Source organism: Bubalus bubalis, chromosome 2, assembly GCF_019923935.1.
Source record: "Bubalus bubalis isolate 160015118507 breed Murrah chromosome 2, NDDB_SH_1, whole genome shotgun sequence".
NCBI lineage: Eukaryota > Metazoa > Chordata > Mammalia > Artiodactyla > Bovidae > Bubalus > Bubalus bubalis.
Genome location: NC_059158.1, coordinates 167,676,188 through 167,702,609, shown reverse-complemented (window position 1 = coordinate 167,702,609; position 26,422 = coordinate 167,676,188). Strand labels below are relative to the sequence as shown.

General features: G+C 41.5%; 1 protein-coding gene across 3 annotated transcripts in view; it reads right to left on the bottom strand.

Moving 5' to 3' along the window:
- Nucleotides 1-26,422, bottom strand: part of COL4A3 (collagen type IV alpha 3 chain) — a 159,170-nt gene that overhangs the window by 57,794 nt on the left and 74,954 nt on the right. For 2 of the 3 annotated variants that reach the window (XM_006047125.4, XM_025262130.3), the window contains exons 2-13: nucleotides 19,141-19,197; nucleotides 17,169-17,258; nucleotides 12,064-12,108; nucleotides 11,414-11,458; nucleotides 10,733-10,795; nucleotides 9,671-9,724; nucleotides 7,989-8,015; nucleotides 7,403-7,480; nucleotides 4,728-4,790; nucleotides 4,565-4,600; nucleotides 2,702-2,743; nucleotides 442-519 (exon numbers count right to left, since the gene is read on the bottom strand). In XM_006047125.4, the coding sequence (XP_006047187.3) occupies nucleotides 442-519; nucleotides 2,702-2,743; nucleotides 4,565-4,600; nucleotides 4,728-4,790; nucleotides 7,403-7,480; nucleotides 7,989-8,015; nucleotides 9,671-9,724; nucleotides 10,733-10,795; nucleotides 11,414-11,458; nucleotides 12,064-12,108; nucleotides 17,169-17,258; nucleotides 19,141-19,197 (678 nt within the window). Of the gene's footprint in view, nucleotides 1-441; nucleotides 520-2,701; nucleotides 2,744-3,983; nucleotides 4,087-4,564; nucleotides 4,601-4,727; nucleotides 4,791-7,402; nucleotides 7,481-7,988; nucleotides 8,016-9,670; nucleotides 9,725-10,732; nucleotides 10,796-11,413; nucleotides 11,459-12,063; nucleotides 12,109-17,168; nucleotides 17,259-19,140; nucleotides 19,198-26,422 lie in introns of those variants that run through there. The other variant, XM_006047126.4, reaches the window with a different exon arrangement.

The following is a 26,422-nucleotide window of genomic DNA, read 5'->3' as shown; positions in this document are numbered from 1 at the left end:
CTCCTCCTTCAATAGTCTTGAAAGTGGCTTGCCTTGGGTCTTCTCTTCCTCATGTTTTCCAGTTCTTGAGTAAAAGACAGGAAAAGAATAAAATCCAGAGACCCAGGCTGGCTGGACCGGAGTTAGGTGCTGTTACTGTTTTTAGTCACTAAGTTGTGTCCGACTCTTTGCAACCCCATGGACTGTAGCCTGCCAGGCTCTTCTGTCCGTGGGATTCTCCAGGCAAGAATACTGGAATGGGTTGCCATTTCCTTCTCCAGGGGATCTTCCCAACCCAGGGATTGAACCTTTGTCTACTGAGTTGGCAGGTAGATTTTTTTACCACTGGGCCACCTGGGAAATGGACTTAGGTGACAGAGCTTATAAAAGAGGTAAGGGATTACAAGGGCCTCATGGCACAGAGGGGAAGGCAGGAGCCTAATAATAACACAGAAGAGTTACCGTTCTGTTATCAGGGCCGGTTAGAGTCACAATAACTGTTCCTGGTGGTCCAGGTGGTCCTGTCAATCCTTTCACACCCTAAAGACAAACACACTCAGGAATTACAAAAAAACTTAAGCTTAAGAGATCTACATTTCCTCTTTAGTTCTTACCTAAAAAATAAAGCAAACAAAACTTGAGACACAGCAAATGCTTTGGTTTCAATGTGACTTAGTAAATAAAATGTGTATTAGCAAGTCTTTTGTTGTTGTTGGTCAGTTGCTCAGTTGTGTCTGGCTCTGTGACCCCATAGACTGCAGCACTCCAGCCTTCCCTGTCCTTCAGCATCTCCTGGAGTTTGCTTAAACTCATGTCCATTGAGTTAGATAGTTAGATGCTATCCAACTATCTCGTCCTCTGTCGTACCCTTCTCCTCCTACCTTCAATCTTTCCCAGAATCTGGCTCTTCGCATCAGGCAGCCAAAGTCCTGGAGCTTCAGTTTCAGTAACAGTCCTTCCAATGAATATTCAGAGCTGATTTCCTTTAGGATGGACTGGTTTGATCTCCTTGCAGTCCAAGGGGCTCTCGAGTCCTCTCTAACACCACAGTTCGAAAGCATCAGTTCTTTGGCGCTCAGCCTTTATGGTTCAACTTTCACACGCGTACATGACTACTGGAAAAACCATAGCTTTGCCTATATGGAGCTTTGTTGGCAAGATAATGTCTCTGATTTTTAATATGGTGTTTAGATTTGTCATAGCTTTTTCCGAGGAGCAAGTGTCTTTTAATTTCATGGATGCCGTCACCATCCACAGTGATTTTTTAGCTCAAGAAAAGAAAGTCTGTCACTCTTTCCATTGTTTCCCCATCTATTTGCATGGGACTGGATGCCTCAATCTTCGTTTTTTGAATGTTGAGTTTTAAGCCAGCTTTTTCACTCTTCTCTTTCACCTTCATCAAGAGGCTCTTTAGTTCCTCTTTGCTTTCTGCCATAAAGGTGGTGTCATCTGCATACCTGAAGTTATTGATATTTCTCCCGGCGATCTTAATTCCAGCTTGTGCATCATCCAGCCCGTCATTTCTCATGATGATACTTTACATATAAGTTAAATAAGCAAGGTGACAATATACAGCCTTGACATACTCCTTTCCCTATTTGGAACCAGTCTGTTGTTCCATGTCTGGTTCTAACTGTTGCTTCTTGACCTACATACAGATTTCTCAGGAGGCAGGTAAGGTGATCTAGTATTCCCATCTCTTTAAGAATTTTCCACAGTTTGTGATGGATCACCGTCAAAGGCTTTAGTGTAGTCAGTGAAGCAGAAGTAGATGTTTTTCTGGAATTCTATTGCTTTTTCTATGATCTAGTTGATGTTGGCAATTTGATCTCTGGCTCGTCTGCCTTTTCTAAATCCAGCTTGTACATCTGAAAGTTCTCAGTTCACATACTGTTGATGCCTAGCTTAAAGGATTTTGAGCATTACTTTGCTAGCATGTGAAATGAGTGCAATTGTGCAGTAGTTTGAACATTCTTTGGCATTGCCCTTCTTTGGGACTGGAATGAAAACTGAGTTTCCAAACTTGCTGGCATACTTAGTGCAGTACTTTAAGAGCATCATCTTTTAGGATTTGAAATAGCTCAGCTGGAATTCCATCACCTCTCTAGTGATGCTTCCTAAGGCCCACTTGACTTCACATTCCAGGATGTCTGACTCTAGGTGAGTGATCACACCATTGTGGTTATCTGGGTTTTTAAGACTTTTTTTGTTCTGTTTTTACCTTATTGGAGTATAGCTGATTAAGAATGTTGTGATAATTTCAAGTGGACAGCAAAGGAACTCCGCCATATATATACATGTATCAATTTTTTTTCCCCAAACTCCCCTCCCATCCAGGCTGCCACATAACACTGAGCAGAATTATTTGTGCTATACAGTAGGTCCTTGTTGATAATCCATTTTAAATACAGAAGTGCATACATGTCCATCCCAAAACCCCTAACCATCCCTTTCCCCCATCCTTCTCCCTGGCAACCATAGGCTTTTCTCTAAGCCTGTGAGTCTGTTTCTGTTTTGTATACAAGCTCATTTGTATCATTTCTTTTTCAATTCTGCATATAAGGGTATCATCAGATATTTCTCCTTCTCTGTCTGACTTACTTCGCTCAGTATGACAATCTCTAGGTCCATCCATGTTGCCGCAGATGGCATTATAAAATGTGTTGTTTACTAAGGAACCTAAAATATTTTGCCCACAAATAAACCATAGTATATAAATTACCTGCTCTCCTTTCTGTCCTAGCACGTTATCACCCATGTGACCCTGTAAGAAAAGACAAAACCAAATTATCTTTTTAATGAATACAAATATACAGTCTAAGCCCATTAAAGTTCCAATGTTTGTAACTGAACACTTACATTTTAATCATAATGTTAGGACTGTAAAAGTTACTTTATTGCTTAGAGTAGAGTGGCAACATGTTTCTTTTAAAAGGAGAGATCTTAAAGTGCAGAAAGTTGAAGGGAGTTACTTAAAAATGCAAGTGATGGCATGAAAGGGTGTGGGGTGGAGGAGGAAGCCGGCTCAGAGGACCTTTTTTTTGGCTTAGCCAGGTACCAGCTAGTTTTGAATCTGCTGTCTGGATACATAACTTCCTGGTGCCCTGTTTTCTAGTCTTAAAAATAAGAGGGATGTGTAGCTGAACTTCAGGATTCTGAAATTCAAAACTTAACAGAGAACTAAAAACAGAATTAAAGCTAACCTGACTTCACTAGTAAGTTAGAACATGAGCTAAGTCTAATGTGAATCATCTCTCGTCAGTAAATCTATCGTTTCAACCAATGTCTCTTTGTTTCTTTGCTTCTGAGTTTGCAGATTTTCATCCCATTAGGCCACAAGCAGTAGAGAAAAGCTCAGGATGACGAATCAAAAGATTTTAAACTTTAGTTCTGCCAATTACTGTTTGATGATTCACTTAACCTGAACCTGTTCATCTCACAGAGAATGTATGTGTGTGTCTGTGTGTGTATATATACATGCACATCAATGAAACAGTACATGTGAAAGCACCTTGGAAAGTATCCGACACACAAAGGCTTACCTGATAGTAAGAGATACTGTGTTCACTACTAATTTCCTGGTGAGGCTCAGCCCTCTCTCAACATTTTTTTAACTTTAACTAATGAAGGAGATCAGACTATCCAGCTCCAAAACACACCACTTTGGCAGAAGAACTCTTTTTGAGCTGAAGGCATTTGAGAAATAGGGAATGCAGAAAAAGTTCCCTCCTCTGTCCCTAGGCCTCAAGGCTGGGCACAGATTTCCCCGTGTGCATGTGCCACCCTCCCCTCTCCTGTGCACAGAAGAGAAGACAACTCATCACGGGAGACAACACCAGCTTAAACCTGCATAAACAAACTTCACTGAAATAACCCTTATCTTCCGCTAGTTTCCCCCATATATTTACCTTCCCACAATTTGCCCCTAGAAGCTCACAACCCACTTCCTATGTCTTGATACTTCACCACAAATGTATCACCCTTTGTTAAAACGGTATACAAGCCTCTGGGTCTGATTGCTTCTTTGGGGTTTTCATTTCATTTCTGTGAGGTCTCCATATGCATATGAAATCAACCTTTTTTCTCCTGTTAACCCAGTCACTGAACCTAAGAAGATAGAAGAAAAAGGTTTTTTTTTTTTTTTCTCCCCAATCCTAACAGTTGGCTTTTGTAACAGAAAGACATGCAGGACCCTGTTTAATGAGCACATGAACAGTCATCTTTTATTTTCTAGTATGAAGACAGGTTGGTTTTGGGAAGCAGCCCAGTACAAAAATGTATAAGATAAAGTACTGGGAGATCGGCAGGACTATGAGAAACGGAAACGTATGGACTAGGAATCCTTGCTCTTTTCCCGACAAGGAGCTCCTTATAATTGAATTAAGACTCTTTGTATCAGAGATCAAGTTACTGAAGTGCAGGGAAAAGAGAAGAAAGCGGTGGAGAACTGTTCACGTCCCTGCTGAGGATTCTTGTGAGCCCCAAAGAGAAGCCCCGGCAAAGACCCGCATGTGCAATCAGACTGAGTTGGCTTTTAGATTGGTTAGGATGTTCTGGCTGTTACAACATATAGATTGCAATCTACCTTAGGTCCTGGAGGTCCCATGGGTCCCGGAAAGCCCTAGAAAAATCCATCAGTTAAAATTACAGCAGGTAGTGCACCAAGTCTACAACTCTGCTTAAAAATCTTTAAGCTATGATTCTTTTATTAGTTACAATGTCTATTGCAATGGTGGCTTCATACTCACAAGGAATCCTGGAGGGCCAAGTGGACCCGCAGGTCCAGGAAAACCTGGAAGGCCTGGCAAACCCTTTAAATGAAGAGAAGAATTAGAGTAAGTTCAAATTTACTTCTTACTGAAGAACAATGTCCATTAGTTAAATGCCTTAAATTATTTTTAGTAAAATCAGAGCATAATGTTTCCCATTTACGCCTGCAGTTAATTTCAGTAAAGGCCATGTGCCATGTATAACTACCAGGACTATCTTGCTGGTACTACATAGGGGTACCACCATCCTGGTGGTACTATTTCCAGAAAAATGACCAAAGCATTTGCTTTCCTTTAGAAGACTTTTAAGATTTTTAGAAAATCTTCCTCTCCCTGCCCCTTTCTCTGTCTTTCACTAAGCATGCTCCTACCTCTGGATCCTTCCACCTGCATTTCCTCTGCCTAGAATCCTCTTTCCCCCGATGTCTATCTCTATGACTCACTTCTGCTCCCTTTTCTTGTCTTTACTTAAACATTATCCTTTCCATGGGCCTTCCTGCATATCCAATCTAAAGCCACAGCACTCCTAACCTAGACACTTCCTATCCTCAACCCAACATTAATTTTTCTCCTCAGCATTTATTACTATCTAACACAACACACATGGATGTGAGAGTTGGACTGTAAAGAAAGCTGAGCACTGAAGAATTGATGCTTTTGAACTGCGGTGTTGGAGAAGACTCTTGAGAGTCCCTTGGACTGCAAGGAGATCCAACCAGTCCATCCCAGAGGAGATCAGTCCTGGGTGTTCATTGGTGGGACTGATGATGAAGCTGAAACTCCAATACTTTGGCCACCTGATGCGAAGAGCTGACTCGTTTGAAAAGACCCTGATGCTGGGAAAGACTGAGGGCGGGAGGAGAAGGGGACGACAGAGGATGAGATGTTTGGATGGCATCACCGACTCAATGGACATGGGTTTGGGTGGACTCCAGGAGTTGGTGATGGACAGGGAGGCCTGGCGTGCTGTGGTTCATGGGGTCACAAGGAGTCGGACACGACTGAGCGATTGAACTGAACTGAACACAACACACAGGAAGTAATTTACATTTTGAAATATTTTCTCCTTCTAAAAGGCATGTGCCATGAGGGCAAGAATTTTGGTTAAACTGGTTTTGGGGATTTGTGTACTATGGTATCCCAGAGCCTAAATAGCTCCTGGTACCTAACTGGCAGGTGGATGGTAAGAGGGATTTCTTGTAGAACTGAAGGTCCCACTCTTGTACCTTTAGCGGTAGCATATTGTAGTACACTGCCAATGCTCAACACACATTTAAGGGATACATCGTGTCCCAGGTTGCTACTGTCTCCTCTTTCTAGACTCCCTGCCCTCAGCATCTGACCCCTTATTGCTTCCTAAGCAAACAAACAAGCAAACAAGAAACAAACCAAGAGCTATCGACTTTTGTGTCTTTTCTCAAAAGCCTATGACTGGGCTTCCCTGGTGGTCCAGTGGTTAAGAATCCGCCTTGCAGTGCAGGAGACACCAGTTTGATCCCTGATCTGAGAAGATCCCACACGCCACAGGGCAAATAAGCTCTTGAGCCGCAACTGCTCAGCCTGTGTGCCGTAACTGCTGAGGCTCGCACGCCTTGAGCCCGTGTGGCACATCCAGAGAAGTCACTGCAATGAGAAGCCTGCACACCGCAGCTAGAGAAAGCTCGAGAGCAGCAACAGAGACCTAGCACAGCCGAAAATAGTAAACAAGTAAAATTCTCTGATGGCTTCTAATCGCATCACTGTTCAGTTTGGCAGCCCATCCATCACCAGCTGGCATGGCTCACTGGATGGACGTTCAACAACCTTAACTCAAACTCTTTGACTTGCTCAGGCAAATACCAACCTCTACTCAGGAATTTCCACATATATTTATGAATTAAGATATTTATGATTAATTAATCTGAAAGTTAGTATCAAAAGACTCCTTTGAATCAGGAAGTAAAGGATATTCAGGGGAACAGCTGTTTCTTTGTATCTATTCTGGATCACCCTCAGGCTACAAGCATAGATATCAGAAAGCAAACTATTCAGCAGGAGAAAGATGCATTTAAATAAAATATTACTATCATGCATACTTTACAATAGGATTGTTATTTAATATTACAGTTTTAAATTGCATTCAATGTGGGATACAAACCTATCCTGGATTTTGACAAATACTAAAAGGAACATAACTATTCCTTGAAAACTCCTCCTTAGATTGAAGAAAGCTTGGGTGATTGAGACTTGAGAAGAGACTAAAATACATATGTACAAAAGCATCTTTTTTATATGAGCTTAAGGACATGACTGAGCAACTTCACTTTCACTTTTCACTTTCACGCATTGGAGAAGGAAATGGCAACCCACTCCAGTGTTCTTGCCTAGAGAATCCCAGAGACGGGGGAGCCTGGTGGGCTGCCGTCTATGGGGTTGCACAGAGTCGGACATGACTGAAGTGACTTAGCAATGTAGTTTCTTATAATGAGGTGAAAGTTTTAGAATAAAATGAAATATATAAATAGGAGAAACATGAATGTGAAAAATATTTTTAAGAGGGCGAGAAAAATATAGGGAGAGGAAGAGAGAGAGAGAAAGAAGAGAAAAAAAGAGGTGGAAAGAGACAGAGAGAGAGAGAGATGGAGAATGATAAAGATCTTCTCTGAAGTGTGTACCTGGAATCCAGGAGCTCCTGGCAACCCAGGGTCACCTTTTCCATCAAGGCCTACACCTTCTCCTTCAGCAGGAGCGCCCTTGAAAAGGAAATTCATCAAACATCAGCAGCATTTTATCTTCAAGACATCTTTAAATGATTATTCAAGGTCATACTGTTTCAAGGATAAAAGTGCTTCCAGGATATATACTTGCAGAAATGCTATAGGATTTTTTAGTTATTCTGTTTTGAAGAATTCAAAGCATTTTCATGTTGTCTAAAACTGACCATTGGCTATAGAGGGAAGACACAAGAATAATACACCATTTCCCAAGACACCAAAATGAGTGGCACTTCCTGACCTAGAATCTGGAGCCTTGGGCATAAGATCAGTTCTCCTTCCCCAGACCTTATTTTCCTAAAGGATGATACAAAGCTTGCATTCCTTAAGACATATTTATGACAAGAAGTAGAAGACACTCAATAGGAATAAATATCATTTCTGAATTAATCATGAAATCTGATTTGTAATGACATATCTTAAGAGATGTGCCTTTCATACGTACAATTAGAGATTTTTCAACAACAACATGCCACAAATCACTTACCTTTTCTCCTTTCAAACCAATGACACCCTAGGGAAAAGAGCATCGTATTAATAACTAGAGGCAAACCAAATACAGAACATCCCTGCTTTGTCCTTCTCTCTGCTATTCTGCCTTCTCTTCCTGCCGCAAGCTTCCTATTGGCTTTTACATTTGCTCAAGTATTTCTCATTTAAACAAAGTGTATGTCAGTCGCTTAGTCATAAGACACCATGGACTGTAGCCATTAGGCTCCTCTGTCTATGGAATTCTCCAAGAAAGAATACTGGAGGGGGTCATCACTCCCTTCTCCAGGGGATCTTTCTGACCCAGGGATTGAACCTGGGTCTCTCACACTGCAGGCAGATTCTTTACCATCTGAGCCATCAGGGAAACCAGTCTCCCCCTGAGTACACTGCCTCATCCTGTCTTACCTATCCTTCCTGTCATCTATAAATTACTCACTTTGTTCATCCCCACTTATTCCTTAGGCCCATATCTGCCTCTTGCCTCCATCTGTCAAGGAAATGTTGTTGTTCATTTGCCCAGTTGTGTCCAACTCTTCTCGAACTCCATGGACTGCAGCACACCAGGCCTCCCTATCCCATATCCCTTGCTAAAGTCTGCAATGACTTTGATGTTATAGAAACCAAGGACAAAACATTGGTTCTTGTTTTACTGAACTTCTCGACAGCACTAAGAAGCTGTATGTTACTCGCCTTTACTGGAATTTGTTAAAACAGAGATGAAGCCAAAATGGAATCACTCCTGCTAGGTCCAGTGCAGTAAACCAAGACTAAATACCTGCCATGACTATGGTTTTAACCTTCTCCAGGAATGTGACCTTTGTCTGGCCAACCTGGAACTTCCAGGTCAGCACTAATTAGATACTCCACCCAATAGCCCCTTCTGTTTCCCTTAACGGGCTACCTTGTCTAAGACAATGCCTTCTTTGTTAATAAAACAATACATTCTTTGCTAAGAATGTCAGATTTCCATTCTCTCTCTGACTTTAAAATCCTTTGCTATCTATGGCTGGAGGCAACTCTCTTTGTTGGATAGGAGAGAGCTGGGTTTGTGAATCATCCAATAAAGCCGGTTAGATGGTCAGATTTACTCAGCTGAATTTTTGTTGTTTAACAATATCTTTCCTGGGCTTACAGAATATACCCCTCTTGCTTTTCTTCTACTCCCAGGGCCCTTCTTCCTTTACAGGCTCATTGTCCTTGACCTCCCTTCACATGCTAGAGCTCTCTAAGCCCCACTTTCAGGCCCTTCTCTCCTCTCTCCATCTTGAGTCACCACCACCCATCCAGGTGTCTTCCATTGTCTATCTCAGATCTCTACTTCAATGTCTCAAAAGCAAAACAAAGTCTCAAAGTGCAAACCCCCGTGCATTTATTCATTCCTCTCAACTACTGGGCTCCCCAGGTGGCTCAGTGGTAAAGGATTTGCCTGTCAATAGAGGAGATGCAAGAGACTTGGGTTCAATCTTTGGGTCGGGAAGATCCCCTGGAGGGCACGGCCACCCACTCCTGTATTCTTGCCTGTGAAATCCCATGGACAGAGGAGCCTGCTGGGGTTGCAAAGGGTAGTCAAATGTCTACTGTTGACTGGCTTCAACTTCCCCAAGGTTATGACAGATTTCTGTATATGATCGCTTCAAAGGAAACTCCTTGGATGGGGAGTTAGAAACATAAACCTACCGGTATCCCTGGGTAGCCTGGTGTCCCCCGAAGTCCTGGGAACCCTGGCTCTCCCTGGAAGACACATGACGCTTGTCATTCTTCTTAGTTGTTCTAGAACAGCCTATTGTGATATTTCCCCTGTTCCTTGCTTCCAACCCTGCAGCAGTAAATTTAGACAAAGTAACCCAAATTCCTCACAACTACTGGATCATAAGGCTAAAGACTAGAAAGCCGTTATCTTAATTGAAAACAGGATTAGAATTTACTGTTTCTCAAATTGTGCATAAATGGCAAAAGGTTAATTGTGCCAAGAACTTTTTAATGGCTGCTTCCTTGAAATTTTTGTAATTAGTCCTTTCATGGCCACCATCCTGGGGAAAAGCAGAGTGCAGTCAGGAGACAAAGGAGATGAGTGCACATTGGAAAGCTCAGTTTTTCTCTTCCAACTTTGCATTCTAAGCTTTAGTTTCTGGTTTATATTGAATCACAACCTCAGATGCAAATATCTGTTTGAGCCCTAGTTATCCTTCTGTGGGAGAACACGAGAGAACTTTCTTAAAACATAATCTGAAAGCAAGATGGGTGGAGGGAGGGGGGATTGGGTGCAGGCAGTCAAACGGTACTCCAAACTCTCAGCTATAAGATAACTAGTCCTAGGGATACAATGTAAACGTGAGAAATCTAATTAACACTGTTAATTTTTTAAAGTTAAGAGAATAAAGCCTAAAAATTATTGCACACACAAAATGTTTTCCTTCTTTAATTTTGTATCTATAAGAGATGGTGAGCTCACTAAACTTATGATGATAATCATTTCATGATGTATGTAAGTCATTATGCTGTACACCTTAAACTTAGGTAGTTCTATGTGTCAACCATATCTCAATAAAGCTGGAAGAATAAAGAAAAAAGCATGAGGACAAAGAAAATCATCACCTTTCTGTCCTGAAGACATATACTATTGGTTCTGGCCAAAACAACATCTCAAGGAAAGGCTAGGCCATCTCATTGCTATGTTACCCAGGTTTATTCATTTAGCAAAACACTAACTAACCACCTCCTGAGAGAGAAGATACATACCTTGGAACCATTGCATCCTGGCAAACCAGCAAGTCCATAAGGTCCAGGATGGCCTGGGATGCCCTAAAAAACAGAGAAAGTCTCAAAAAGAAAATATAATCAGACTCTGGGCCAGGTAGAAACAGTGCAGAGCACACAGTGGGAAGAGATGGGCTAATTTAGATAGTTATTTAAGTATAAATGGTTATTTAAATAGTTAAGTAGTAAACTGGCTATTTTAGATAATTTAAATTAAAATCATAGGAAATAACATAGGCTAATTAAAACCATAAATTATCAAGTGAGATATATTATTTAAGATAAAGCAAAAGGTCTTTCTATACAAAATGAGTCCGTTAACATGCTGTATTAAGCTGGGGAAAAGGAGAAGAGGGAAGTGTGCACAGTGGTAATTATCTGATTATTTTTATCTCGTGCTATTAAGTAGATTTATCCTATTCTATTCTATTCTGTCTCATCCCATCCCATCCCACCCCAATCTATTCCATTCTATTATGCTTACATTTCAGGAAATGCAATTTGACTTGATATCCTATAAATCCACACTCTTAATACACTGTAATTCTGACATTTTCATCATGTAGCCAAAACATTATACTCATTTTCTTGTGTTAGTGCTTTAACATCTTTATTAAAATGAGCTTGCTTATTATTCCATTTACACATATTCTCACTACTTACTGGAAGTCCAGGAGGACCTGAAAATCCTGGTAATCCAGTTATTCCCTAAAGACATAGAAAAGAAGAAAGATGGCAAGAAAAAAACTAAAAATGTTCAACCTGTAAATAAAACATGATTTATCATTCCAATAACCCCATTCTGTAACTATAATTGGGAACAGCTAAAAGCGATTTGGAACACACAAAAAAGCTGGACAAACTTTGTAAATCTTACATTTATATAACTTTTAAATAGACATGATTAAGATCATTTTTGGCTTTTGGGGCGGGAGGGATAGATTTTTTAAGGCATAATTTGCATAAAGTGCTCCAATCTTCCACAAACAGATTGAGGAATATTTACCTGTGTACATATGCACATTTTGGTGATTCCCACCCAACCAGACACAGAACCTCTCCACCACCCCATACGGTACCCTCATGCAACTTTCCAGTCGATTAACACCTACCCCCAAGTGAGTAACCACTATGTAGATTTCTACCATTATAGACTGCTTTTACCTGCCCTTGAACGTCAATCTACAGAATTGGCTCACACACAACTTACTCCTTTGTGACATCTGTATAACTTTTACAGTGCCAGGGTTCTTTTACTTTTTAAAACAAGATTTTTCATCAAACAAGCGGGATAGACTGGTTAGACTACTAACCCTCACGCCTTTGGCACCAGTCAGTCCTGGAGATCCTGGAGAGCCCTAGATCCAAATGCAAAAAAACAAGGTAAGCACTGTGACAATTACTCGGCACTAATAAGCCCGTACATGAAAGGTCCTGGTTTTATTCACACGCCACACAGTTTTGCTCTTGCGATTATTTCATTGTTAACACGGTTCAATTGCTTGCTTGTTTCATTGGCGCTATAGTTATGTATCCGAAAGGACAAACAGAAATCCATTCATACCCCTGCTACTCAAGGTGGGGGGTCCAACAGTAGCATCATCTGGGAGCTTGTTAGAAATGTGCCATCCTGGGTCTCCCCCACCTCCCAGACCTATTGATTCAGAATTTGCATTTCAACAAGATTTGATGGTGATTCTTGCTCACATTAGTGTCTGAGAAGGGCTGCGGGAAAAGCCCCACATTAGCCAGACAGCTGCCATGGGCTGATAAGGATGAATGACACAATTACAACGGTGGACGAGAATGGCAGGCAATATTTCTGTGCATGAGAACTACTTTATTAACAAAATGTGCCTGGCAGGCACAAATAAATAAATAGCAAACCGAGAACTGCCTGAACCAGAGATAAACTTGCTTGGAACACAAAATGAGTACACATGGAGGTCCTGTTTCTTGGAGAATAGCCCCAAACAAAACTGTTTTAACGAAACCACTTGGTGTGAAAGTTCCATTTTCATCCAAAAGTTTTTCTTCATTCCTGAGAGTTTCAGTATGTTTTGGTATTTCTGATTATTTGAGGACAGGGTTGTTACAGAGACTTCTGAGACAGGACCGTCAAGGCCAAAGTCAGTTTTTCTTGTCTGAAGCGGAATTCCTAGGTGCGTGACCATGACCCCCTCCTCTGCCGGGGGCTGTCTGTAATCTGCAGATGCCAGAAGTGTGACTTGCAGGTTTCAGTTCGCCATTATAAACTGTCTCATATAGAAAATATTCAGAATGAAGACCTTTATAAACCTGCAACACCTTTTAATCAGGTTTTAATATTCTCTGATTGCCTACCTTTGGTTCAATTATCATTTGTGGCTATATCTTTAAGCTATGGGCTTCCCAGGTGGTGCAGTGGTAAGGAATCTGCCTGCCAATGCAAGAGACTCAAGAGATGTGGGTTCAATCCCTGGGTTGGGAAGATCCCCTGTAAGGAAATGGCAACGCACTCCAGTATTCTTGCCAGGAAAATCCCGTGGACAGAGGAGCCTAGTGGGCTACAATTCACGGGGTCAGAAGGAGTCAGACATGACTGAGCACATCACAGAACACAATACAGCCTCTCTAAGCTATAGTTTACTATATCAGTTTTCTGGATGAATGTTATGGAATACCTACACATCATGTAACCCACACAAAGCACCGTGTGTTCACAACTATAATTTTAATCCATTACTGACTTCTCTAGAGAAAAGCTAAGGAAACCAGCAGAACGGAGTACAGAAAACAGAATAGGAGTGAGTTAGCATTAGGCTGATCTTAAGTCCAGTGCTGAAGTGACAAATTCCCCTCCAGGGAAATGGAGGGAAATCTGAGACCACGCCCTGAAGGAATGTAGCAGAATGTTCAGACACTAAACATGTCTGAAACCAGACACTAAATATCCAGAATCGAAATGACTTTTTTTCATATTAGGATTAGAGAAAGCAGGAATGAAGAAACAGAACGCATACATGAACACAGTAAAGTAGAATCCCTGGAAAACAGCAAGTCTTGCAGCTGTAGGAATGGGTTTAATTTCTTTGACTGTAGGAATTTGATTCTGGCATCATATAATCTTGGATTTGAACTCTGATTTTACCACCTATTAGCTGTGTAACCCAGGACAAATTGCTTCATCCTCTGAGTGTCAGTTTCCTCATCTCTATGATGAAGATAATAATATGTCACCATCCTCATGACCAATGAGATCAATGTGAGGAGTAAAGAAATCCAGTCAAGAAGAAAAGTCCCAATGCCCCAGTGCCTGACTCAGAATAGGGGAAACACACTGACTGAAACTGCCCACACTAGTCAGGCACCGTGGTAACCATCTGTGTGTTATCTTAGGACAGGAGGGACTGGTAAGGAACACGGAACTAATAAGCTACCACCAACCGGAAGGCTTGGGAAAGCTCAAAAGGAGACACCATGTATCCCAGAATCCTCCTCGCTGGAATCCATCTTGACTGAGCGATGCATGTGCCACCAGGAAGGACCCTGAATCAGAATAATTGGCCAGAGACAACCCGGAAACTAACCCCATCAATAAAACCTGAGACTGCAAGCCACACAGCGGAGCAGTTCTCTTGGGTTCCCTTACTCGGCTGCTATCTACCCAGGTGCCTCTTCCCAGTAAAGTCTCTTGTTTTGTCAGCTCGTGTGTTTCCTCGCATAATTTATTTCCCAGTGTTAGACAAGAGCCTTGGAAGGGGTGCCCCTTCCTGCAACAAATTCACATAAAATGTTACCTAAATATTCTGTAACATTTCTTAGGAAATTTAAAAAGATTTAAAATTATAATTTAAAAATTATAATCACCCTCCACAACTTATTAGTTAGTTCATAGCTTCCGGGGAAGCCAGCAGGCAGGGGAGTGACCCAGAGGGTGCGTGAGAGTCCAGGCTTGAGTCCAGGCTTAATTCCACAGCAGAAAAGAGCCATCAGCAAATCTAGTGGTTATGCAGTTATTTAGCAAATCCTCTAGGGCATTTATTTAAACAAAGCCCTTTGTTGTATCACAGACTTTAGGATAAAAATGTGTGATGAGTGTGAAGGGCGGTGGGCTCTGGTAAGAACCTTAGGAGGCCAGACACTGAAGAACCCAGCTGAGAAACAGGAACCCGGGAAAGAAGGAAAGCATTGGGGAGGGGAGAGAAGAGAAAGGAGGGTTCCAGAAACAGGCCTGTGTTTCAAGGAGAAAAGAGGGAGCCTCACAGCTGGAAACAAAACAGATGGGTCCAGGCCAGACAAAGACACAGAGTATTCTCCAGACCTTTTGGGGGTAGAGCGCAAAGTGGAGATCATGGGTTTTCAGGGAGGGAGCAGAAGGCAAATTGTTGCTGGCTGAGGAGTGACTAGGAGATGAACCACAGCCCATGTGGTTGGTTCTTTTTTTTTTTTTTTTTTTTAAAGAAGTCTGACAGATAGGAAAGACAGAAAGGATGGCAGTCCTTGGATTATAGTGTTGAAAAGATCCAGAGGAAGATATACGCTGGTATGGGTTTTGCATAAAGATGGAAAGAGAAAAACCAATAACCAAGTTGACATAGCTGAGAAAGAGGACACACCATCAGAATGTGATTCTAGTGGAAATCCCAGTGACCAGGATACAGATAGAGGACAGGGCTTGAATGGAGGCAAAAAAAACCTCACCAGTGGCCAATGCAGGTGTTCAGTTCAGTTTGGTCGCTCAATCGTGTTTGAGTCTTTGTGACCCCATGGACTGCAGCACGCCAGGCCTCCCCGTCCATCACCAACTCCTGGACTTTACCCAAACTCATGTCCACTGAGTCGGTGATAGCATCCAACCATCTTATCCTCTGTCGTCCCTTTCTCCTCCTGCCTTCAGTCTTTCCCAGCATCAGGGTCTTTTCAAATGAGTCATCTCTTCAATGCAGATGTTCAGTTCAGTTCAGTTCAGTTGCTCAGTCGTGTCCGACTCTTTGCGACCCCATGAATCGCAGCACGCCAGGCCTCCCTGTCCATCACCAACTCCCGGAGTTCACTCAAGCTCACGTCCATCGAGTTGGATGCCATCTAGCCATCTCATCCTCTGTCGTCCCCTTCTCCTCCTGCCCCCAATCCCTCCCAGCATCAGAGTCTTTTCCAATGAGTCAACTCTTCGCATGAGGTGGACAAAGTATTGGAATTTCAGCTTTAGTATCAGTCCTTCCAATGAACACCCAGGACTGATCTCCTTTAGAATGGACTGGTTGGATTTCCTTGCAGTCCAAGGGACTCTCAAGAGTCTTCTCCAACACCACAGTTCAAAAGCATCAATTCTTTGGCGCTCAGCTTTCTTCACAGTCCAACTCTCACATCCATACATGACCACTGGAAAAACCATAGCCTCGACTAGATGGACCTTTGTTGGCAAAGTAATGTCTCTGCTTTTGAATATGCTATCTAGGTTGGTCATAACTTTCCTTCCAAGGAGTAAGCATCTTTTAATTTCATGGCTGCAATCACCATCTGTAGTGATTTTGGAGCCCCCTAAAATAAAGTCTGACTTTATTTCCACTGTTTCCACTGTTTCCTCATCTATTTGCGATGCAGGTGGGGAGACCCTTAAATCAGGAAGTAGGAGGACGTAGAGCTGAGAATTAAAAGATACTGATAGTATTTTCTTTTTTTTAAATTGGAGTATAATTACTTCAAATTGTGGTGTTGGAGAAGATTCTTGAGAGTCCCTTGGATTGCAAGGAGATCAAACCAGTCCATCCGAAAGGAAATCAGTCCTGAATAGTTATTGGAAGGACTGATACTAAAGCTGAAGCTCCAACTCTTTGGCCACATGATGTGAAGAACCAACTCACTGGAAAAGACCCTAATGCTGGGCAAGATTGAAGGTGGGAGGAGAAGGGGATGACAGGGGACAAGATGGTTGGATGGCATCACTGACTCAATGGACATGAACTTGAGGAAACTCCAGGAGACAGTGAAGGACAGGGAGGCCTGGTGCGCTGCAGTCCACGGGGTCGCAAAGAGTTGGACACAACCTGGTGACTGAAACCAATAGAATTGCTGTACAATTATCATGTTAGTTTCTACTGTAGAGTCACGTGAATTACCTATGTGTATACACACAGCCCGTCCTTCTTGGACCTCCCGCCCACCACCACCCCGATCCCATCCCTCTAGATCATCAGAGTGCTGAGCTGAGCTGCCTGTGCTATAAAGCAGCTTCCTTGCTGCTATATAGCTAATTTACACATCTTAGTGTAAATACATTGATATATATACACTTTCATTTGTAAAATAGATAGCTTGAAATAAGCAGCAGTTCTGAGGGCCCAGCTAAGACTGGAGCAGGAATTTACCATGGCATCCATCATCATAAAGAAGCTTAAGTGGACTGGGGGTTTTCCAAACTCATAGGCTAACATACCTTGGGTCCCTGTGGTCCAGGCAGGCCTTCGGGACCTGGGTATCCCTTCTGGCCGGGAGGCCCAGGGGGTCCTGGGAAGCCTTTCTCCCCCTGTTAAGACCAAAACAAGACAATACACACACAGAATATCAATGCCCAGGAGTAAACATAACCATCATTTTCTTTTCTTTATGATATAATGATAACATTTTGCACATTTTTTTCTTGGATTAAAAAAAATAACACTCAATGCTAAGTGTAATAGACACTGGAATGTTTCTATTGTTTTTGTTAGTATTCGTCTGTAGGCTTGAAAGCATTTGTCTTTGGTCTTCTGGAAACTCGACTTTTACCCAAATGGCAGAGCTACACAGAGCAGAGATTCAGGGAATCAAGAACCGAGAGGGAAAGCCCAGTTAGAAAGATGGAGGTTGGTGAAGGGTGTTTTTTGGGGGATGGAGAGAGAGTGACAATCAGGTTCAGGAATGTCTTGGGAGTGTGCATGATTGCTATGTAGCTCGAAAGAACAACACACAGGCTATGAGTTTCAGTCCTTTCTTGATTACACAGGAATTAGTAATTCAATCTGCTATTTGTGGAGGAGATGCAGGAGAGATATCAAGAGTGGCAAAACCAAAAATGTGAGCTACATAGTTAAGAGATGATAATATGGGAAAGCCCTTAGGGATCAGGGAGTAATTTTAGGCCCAGTAAGGGACATGGTTCTGCCAACAAATAACCTTCCCATGAATATAGATCCTGGGATTACTGTTTAACAGTTAAGGCCACTGGTTTGATTCAGATAATCTAGTAGACAAATGGAAACTTAGATTTTTAAAACAGAGCAAGTCAGCTATTTCACATGATGTGTGCACACACACACTCAATAAAAAGAGAAGCAAAAGAATTTGCTAGGCCCCTCTCAAGACTGTTACCTTCACACTTTGAACAGCATCTCACCCAGAGGAGGGATTCAGTAAATGCTTCTTGAATGAGAGAATGAGTCATAGCTTTTCAACACGGATCTGAACATACCACTTTCACAGCTTCAGGAAAAACCCTAAATCAAACTACACATGAATCATAGAATACTTTAAATATGGTAATTTTTATTGTAATTAACGTGCAAATTATTTTGTCTAAAGTGCTTAAAATGCATTCTTTTAAAAATATTTTTAAGTAGTAATCTTTCAATATTGTTAAGCAATTCATTAGCGTATCTGAGAAAAGGGTTTTGTAAACAAAGGAAAAATTTTAGTTCTGGCTCCGTCTTAATTATCACAAATTGAAAGTTAATGGAGCGAATTAATGAGATTTCACGGCACTCATTTTTTACTCCAATTCTGCAATGGAGCTACTTTGTCTAGCTGAATTTTTGCCTGGAGAAAGTGCTTGTGCAAGATTCTTCCACCAGAGGGCGCCCTGACACCAATGCTGCAGGACAAAATCTGCGGGTTCCGTTTGTGTCCGAGTGAGCGGATCACGCTGTTTTCAATTCTCTGGCCTTCAGCAACAATGTAAACAGGGGATACATACGGATCATTCTCAAAAACGTTCTTTTTCTTTACCTTAATATTTTTTGTTTCCAGATCGAGAGAATTACAGTAATTGCCCGCACTTATACCAGTTATCTGAAGCTCCCCTCCAAGGCTTTTCCACCACTCCAGATTAATATTTATATACAATTACTTTAAAATTGTTTTGGGGGAAGGACTTTCCTGACTGTTAACACCAGTGGTTAACACTTCACCTTCCAATGCAAGGAGTGCAAGGTTCAGTCCCTGGTCAGGGAGCTAAGACCCCACATGCCTCCTGGCCAAAAACCCCAAATATAAAACAGAAGCAATATTGTAACAAATTCAGTAAGACAAAAAAATTGGATTTGGGGAATGGAATATGGTACTGTTGATCTGTCTGCTACCAATGAAGGACGAGTGTGAATCGTTAATGAACTCTATGGAGAAAAGAACCAGAATGAAGGTTTTGTTTTTACCTTCTCCCCTTTGGCCCCATCACAGAAGCACTGGCCTTTGTCTTTACAGATACAGCCCTAGGAAGAGAGAAAGAAAAAGGGTTTTGTTTAAAAACGGCTTAATAAATTCCAACTGACAGAACAAAAGCAAACATATTTTTCTGTTCTCTGAGCATCAAACACCATTTAGCAGGAGTCCTGTGATACCGTAGCAATTTATCAATAGAGACAGAGTAGAAAAGTGAGAAGTATATAGAACCATCAGCTAACTGTACATCATTTTTATTATATTTAGGAATTTCAAGTGATTTATTCTTGGAAAAGACCATGTCAGCTCTCCTTTTTTTTTGTTTTTTTTTCAGAACAATATATAGTTGAATCATATGAAATTGCCATTGTTGTAGGGAGAAAGTGGTCTAATATTTGCAGATTTCTTGGTTCAACAAAATGAACATAGCTGAATTTGTATATACTAACTGGTGATATTGTCTGTAGATAGTTCTATAGTTTTCTTTCCCTGAAATAATGTTTGACTGAAAAAGGATGATCAGTATCCATCATGTATTTTCAAGAACAAACTAATTCACTGGTGCTGATATCAAAATGCTCTTTCTTATTAAAAAACAAAACCAAAAATTGAGCTGCGACCCTGGGAACTCACACATCTAAATGGTCACTTAGATCCACTTGCAACCCTAGCTTTCACACCTATGCGCATGCCAACTCTAACGAAGGTGTTTTTATTTATTTATTTTATGAAGGTCAGTTTTTATTTATTTATTTTATGAAGGCCAGTTTTTAAATTCCTCTCTGCCAGCAGAGAAAGAGAGAGAGAAATAGTTTTAAATAGTGGATTTAAACATTTTGGACACACATTCTATGGTTATATATTTATCTTTTTTGGGGGGGTGTGTTAATATTAACTGAAAATTAGTTTATTTTCCCCAGGAAAAAAAAAATTAATTGATAACAGAGGCAGAGCAAGCCTAGGAGATGTGCTGGCTTGTAGGAAAAATAAAAAGAAATTGCCTCAGATAGTCCCAAAGTGAGAACTCTGTGCAATCAAAAGAAAAATACACAGGGAATTCCCTGGTGGTCCAGTGGTTATGGCTCCGAGCTTCCACTGCAGGGGGCACGAGTTCCATCTCTGGTCAGGGGACTAAGATCATATGTGCTGCCTGGTATGGCCAAAAAAATAATAATAATAATTTAAAAACAAAAATATAAGTACACAAACAAAAAAATTTAAATTGAATCTATTTTCTAATCCCAGGGCAGTAGGTTATGTAGTTATTTAAGAAAGGGGAGACCATAGTAGTCATTTTCATACACTCATCATTGATTCTCACCACATTTTCACCCATCACAATTTCTATGAATGAAAATTAAGTAATTGAAAAGGAAGGTCTATATTTCCCCCAAGGGTTAGCTATTTGGCATTCTTTAAGAAGACTAAATTTTTCCACTTTTCCTCCCAGATGCTAGTGGTCATTAGGTCATATCTAGCGTAATTATTTTAATCTTGTTTTTCTGGATTTTTAAACCTTAGTGTTCATTTCAATCACATATTTAAGTATACTAAAATATATACCAAATCTAGTATACTAAATTAGTATACTAGTATACTAATATCTGGACTTCCCTAGTGGTTCAGTGGTAAAGACTATGCCTGCCAATGCAGGAGATGGGGGTTTAATCCCTGGGTCAGGAAGATCCCCTGGAAAAGGATATGGCAACTCATTCCAGTATTCTTGCCTGGGAAATCCCATGGACAGAGGAGGCTGGAGGGCTACAGTCCTTGGGGTCATAAAGAGTTGGACAAGACTTACCGACTGAACAACAATACTAATATTTATTAAAGCAGTTGTTCTCAAAGTGTGGATTTTCAGAGTAGTATCTGGAAACCTATCAGAAATGCAAATTCTTGGCCTCACTCCAGACTCACAGAATCAATAACCCTGGTGTTGGTTGCAGTAATCTCTAATAGGCCCCTGGGGTGACTCTGATACTACCAGAGTAACCCAACATCTGCAAGCCCAGTCCGTAGGGTAGAGCTAATTCTTTAAAGATTTCTGAACACTTGGACCCTAGTCTGCATATCCGCTTTTTGTTTGTGATGCCATTTTCCCTCTCAACCCAAGAAAGTAGCCAGGCTTTAGGGAGGCTTTCGTCACTGGGCTGAAAGCAAAAGCTGCCTGAAGGTGAGATTTTTCCTGGCTTTTGTTTCTGGAGTGTAGGGACCCGTTGATGGTTGGCCCCAAGAATGGAGGGACCACCAAGCTGTTCCTCCACAGTGTCTGGAGGAGGCAGTAGGGCCTCAGAAGAGGAAAGTCTGAGTCCTACACCCAAGGGAACCAGATACTGGAGCAGGGAAACTCAACCCCACACAGACCTGGTGCTCTAGTTTACACAGCAGTGGTGGCCACTGTTTCATGTAGATCCTGAGCGTCTCTGACTCTTCTGCCTCCCAGACCTCACACCAGACCTGGATTTGGAGCATCTCGGGACCACAGGTAGGAGAAGGCAAACTGGACATCCTCTAACTCCTAAAAAGCTGCATGCTGTTGTTTGGTTGCTAAGTCATTTCCAACTCTTAGCAGCCTCATGGACTGCAGCACGCCAGGCTTCCCTGTCCATCATCAACTCCCAGAGTTTGCTCAAACTCATATCCATCGAGTCAGTGATGCCATCCAGCCATCTCACCCTCTGTCATCCCCTTCTCCTCATGCCCTCAGTCTTTCAGAGTCAGCTCTTTGCATCATGTGGCCAAAGTATTGGAGCTTCAGTCCTTCCAGTGAATATTTAGGGTTGATTTCCTTTAGGATTGACTGGTTTAATCTCCTTGCTGTTCATGGGACTCTCAAGAGTCTTTCCCAGCACCACAGTTCAAAAGCATCAGTTCTTCATAGATGAAGAATTGCCATCTTAAGTTTTATTTCTTGGAGTAAGTCACAGTCATATATTATTGGGAATCTTTCAGTCTTAGCTTGAACAAATAAATGTTTGCTGAACTCCTCCAAAACAAGGTCAGGTCCCCTTTCCTATATGCTCCAGCGGGCCACTTGCAGTTATATGTGCAATGTATATTTTTATTGATGCCCCCAAGCCTCAGAAGAGAAGGAATTGTCCAGTCTTGTTCACACTGTCAACCCTGGCTGTAATATGTCCTGAACAAATGCTTGTGGCTTCACTGAATGGATCAATGAGTGAATGGAGCACTGGTGATTTGTTTATATCCAGATTGGTCCTGGAATTTCAAGGCATGTGATATATATGGCTATTGCTGGGCTGCCATGATTAAGATGTTTTCTGTATATATATATATATATATATATATATATATATATATATATATGCAGGCTCCTCCGTCCATGGGATTCTCTAGGCAAGAATACTGGAGTGGGTTACCATTTCCTTCTCCAGGGGATCTTCCCGACCCAGGGATTGAACCCAGGTCTCCCACATTGCAGGCAGATGCTTTAACCTCTGAGCCACCAGGGAAGCTCAGTCATATATATATATACACACATATATATATATTCTATATGTATGAATTCTGAACAACTTTGAAGTGAGAGAGAATGAAACTAGAAGCTTTAACTATTTTAACACATGTTAAAATTAACACAAGGTTAATTAGTTGTTAGTTGCTTGGATATACACATTTCAGGGGGAAAAATGTTTAAACCCTCAGAAGAACTGAAAACCAGTATAATGAATACCTATGTATCTTTTCATCTAGGTTTCCCAACTGTTAACATACTAGCCTAGTCATTCCAGCTGTCACTTTTTCTCCATTTCTCTCTCTCCACACACACACACACACGTGCGCACACACTTCCTTACCAGTCCATTGAAAAGTAGACTGTAGACACCATGACACTTCACGCCTAACACTTATGCATGCATCTCCGCCAAACAAGAGTACATTCTTATTCAGTAACAACATCATTTTCAAACCTAAGAAAAGGACTCTGATGCAATGACTTCAAGTTACTCTTAATAGCTCTTAAACAAGATCTTCAGCTTTCCAAGGCTCTTGATGACCGTTAGAAAATGAAAAGCTATTTAATTTTTAACAAATCTTTTCATACCAGAGATTTTAGTCTCAATCAATGAGTTCACCTATAATCAATACATGAGGTCTGAACAAGTGACTGCCAGAGATCCAAGTGGCTTTAGAGCCCACACGACTGCACCCAGAGAGCAGGTGTGGGACTCTGGTATCAGCCTTCGTTTGTTTCCTTGAATCCCCTGCTGTCTGGGGACGATCCTCCCATCGCCACCCACAGCGACACTGATCTCTGTGCAATGTCATCGAAATCACGGTCCCTGACTTTTTACATTATTGTCCTGAGTTTGGGTCTTGAACCTTCATGGGTGACATATTTAGCTTTTGTTTTTATTTGGTTTCATGGTTTTCACATGAAGGTAGAAGTCTTATTTTGAAGGAGGAAGGAGAACAGGTTCTATCTGGAAAGCAGGACTCCATCTTGGGCCGGACTGTGGACTTTAAGCTCTATGCCCAGTATCTATGGAAACGACACACCAACTGGAAAACCAGACCCAGGGCTCGTACCTAGACTCTCTGTCACCTAAAAGAACACCCTAATTATCTGTGTGACTGAATAGACTCATACATTCTATGATGCTTATTGGGGTATGACCACAGGCCTACTGATAATTGTCCACTGTTAACTATCTAGGCTTAAGGTGTATGAATCATGGGTTAACTTTGATTGTATCTTTCTTTTTCCTTTGTTCAGACTAGTTTCAGGGAATTTGGGGAGGCAGGTTTGTGCACATACACTTAGGGTATATAAGGTTTTCACAAAAACTGGTCGGGGTCCTTGGCTAAGAGGAGACTCTGCTTTGGGCTCGCCAGTGTAATAAACTGCACTCCACTATCTGCATTGTACTTCTGAGTGAATTTGTTTTCCGGAACACGTGGCTACAGTAGTTTGATGGTTTGGAGCTAGCTGGTTGGTTAGCTTAAGAAGTTAAAGTGAGGAATCAAAAACAGATAGACAAAAGATACATGAGCACTTTAGGCATTTTAACTTAAAACGTGCACACCAATTCTTCAGTCTTGTGAAATAGGGCCCAGGTCCCTTCTTTGGGAATGGGGCTGCTGTTTAGAGGTCTATAGCATCATTTTTGCTAAGTCACACCCATAATGTACCGTTGCAGAAACCAGTACTCAAGAAACCAAGCACCACACTTGGAGAGTGGGAGAACTAAGGTTTATTATGTTAACTCCTCCTCTCAGCAGGCTCAGAGGAGTTAACACTCCAAGCTCTGAGCCCTGAACAAAGGGATTACAGAGTTTTTATAGACAGACTGTAGTGGGCAACATTCACTGTTAATAGGCTGGTTTAAACTAAGGGGTTTTGCATTCATGAGAACAGCAGTCAAGATGGGGAAGGGGATGTCTGACCTGGACAGGCATGATTAAGCAGAGTTTGCAGGGACTGGGCAATTGCAAAGAGCAGGACAAGGGTGAGTGAGATAAACTCCAGTTCCTAGTATTGCAAGTCTCCACTTTCTGAGACTATTTGACCTACGTGATCTAGACTTTGCAAGGGCCAAGCTCAGTTACAGAGACAGAAGGAGAAGGAGGTCAAATTTTAACTTTTCCTCTTCAGAACCACTGACATTTCTAATTTGGATTTTCTTGGAGCAGGCCAATTGCTTAAAGATGCTGGTGATGCAATCTGGGTATAGAGTCCTTCTAGATACGAATCCATGTTTCCCTCTAACTTTTTAAATGTTGTCTCAGCCACACTTAATTGAACAGCAGTTTCTTATCAGTTTTAATCTTATCAAATCTTCCAAGCTAGTTTTCACAGAAACATGTCTTTTTCTGTATTTGTATTTAACCAATTTGTTATTTAATATTTAATTAGATGACTTTGTTATAATAATAAGTACAACTGGCAGAAGCAGCTAACTCTTGGCAATCATACACCTCCACCATGGAGCAGGCGAATGTCAGTGTGCTGGGAAAGCCTAGGAGTGTCAAGGGGGAGGCGGGCACTGGCACCCATCGGTCTATTGTACACAAGGTATGGAGAGTTCTGGTTAGAGGCTGACTGCTAGAAGGAGAGTCAGTGAAAGGGAAATTACCGGGCCATCTGCTCATCCGCCGTGTCACCCACATGTAGACGTTCAGCACTGTTGGCAGGACTCCAGAACCAGGTCTGGGGCTGTGTTTCTGGGCCCAGGTGAGCAGAACTGCTCCAGAATTTTTCCAACTTGAATTTTCAGTGAAATTGGCAAGGCATGGCCTGGCTGTATATCCACACAACTGAACTGACTAGGACTTCAGAGGCTGTGAAGTTGCTGACCTGTGGATGCTCCAGCTGATTGAGTTAACTCAAAATTACCGTCTGGGCAGCCATCTGGCTGATGCTCAGCTGCTTCTCTGGAAGCAGGGAGCCCAGCCCAGGGCCATGTGAAATAAGGCATGCCACTGTCTTTGGATGGTGGTGACAGTAACCCCAGACTCAAGAGCCCCATTTCTCTTAATTGTACTGCTTTTCTCAAAATAATTTTTTTTTATGTTTTAAATAAATTTTTAACTCTGTGAATGTGTTTTAATAATTCAATAATTCAGACAGATCTGTTGACTAGACTATAACAGTGGCCATATTTTCATTTTTGTTGCATTTGATCCACTTTTTTGGACTCACTGTTGAAACACCATGATTATATTAACATAATATAACCCACTAATTACTACTCAAATGCTAGATCATTTTAAAACCAGTATAGCCAAATGCTGTGAACTATTAAGAAAGCATAATTATGGAAACTTCTTAAGTAACATTTTAATGATTTTTCCACTTCCAACAATAAAGTACCTCTTAGTTTCCATGTACCTTAATGAAGTAAGAAATCATTCATCAAGAGCAGAAAACCCTTAATAGTGATTTTCTGACTTTTCTTCGAAGCACATCAGGAAGTAATCCAGGATTCCATGATATTTTAGCACTGTTGCATATTAAACAGTTAAACTTGTGAGACCCTTAAACAGTTAAGTCTTGTAGCCCACGAAGCCTAAAAGTCATAGGCCTTCTGCCAAATATGTTTGGGATCTATTTCCAGATTTGCCAGCTACTATCTGGAGCTTGATAGAGTACCTGATGAACTATAGATGGAGGTTCGTGATATTGTACAGGAGAAAGGGAGCAAGACCATCCCCAGGAAAAAGAAATGCAAAAAAGCAAAATGTCTGTCTGAGGAGGCCTTACAAATAGCTGTGAAGAGAAGAGAAGCCAAAAGCAAAGGAGAAAAGGAAAGA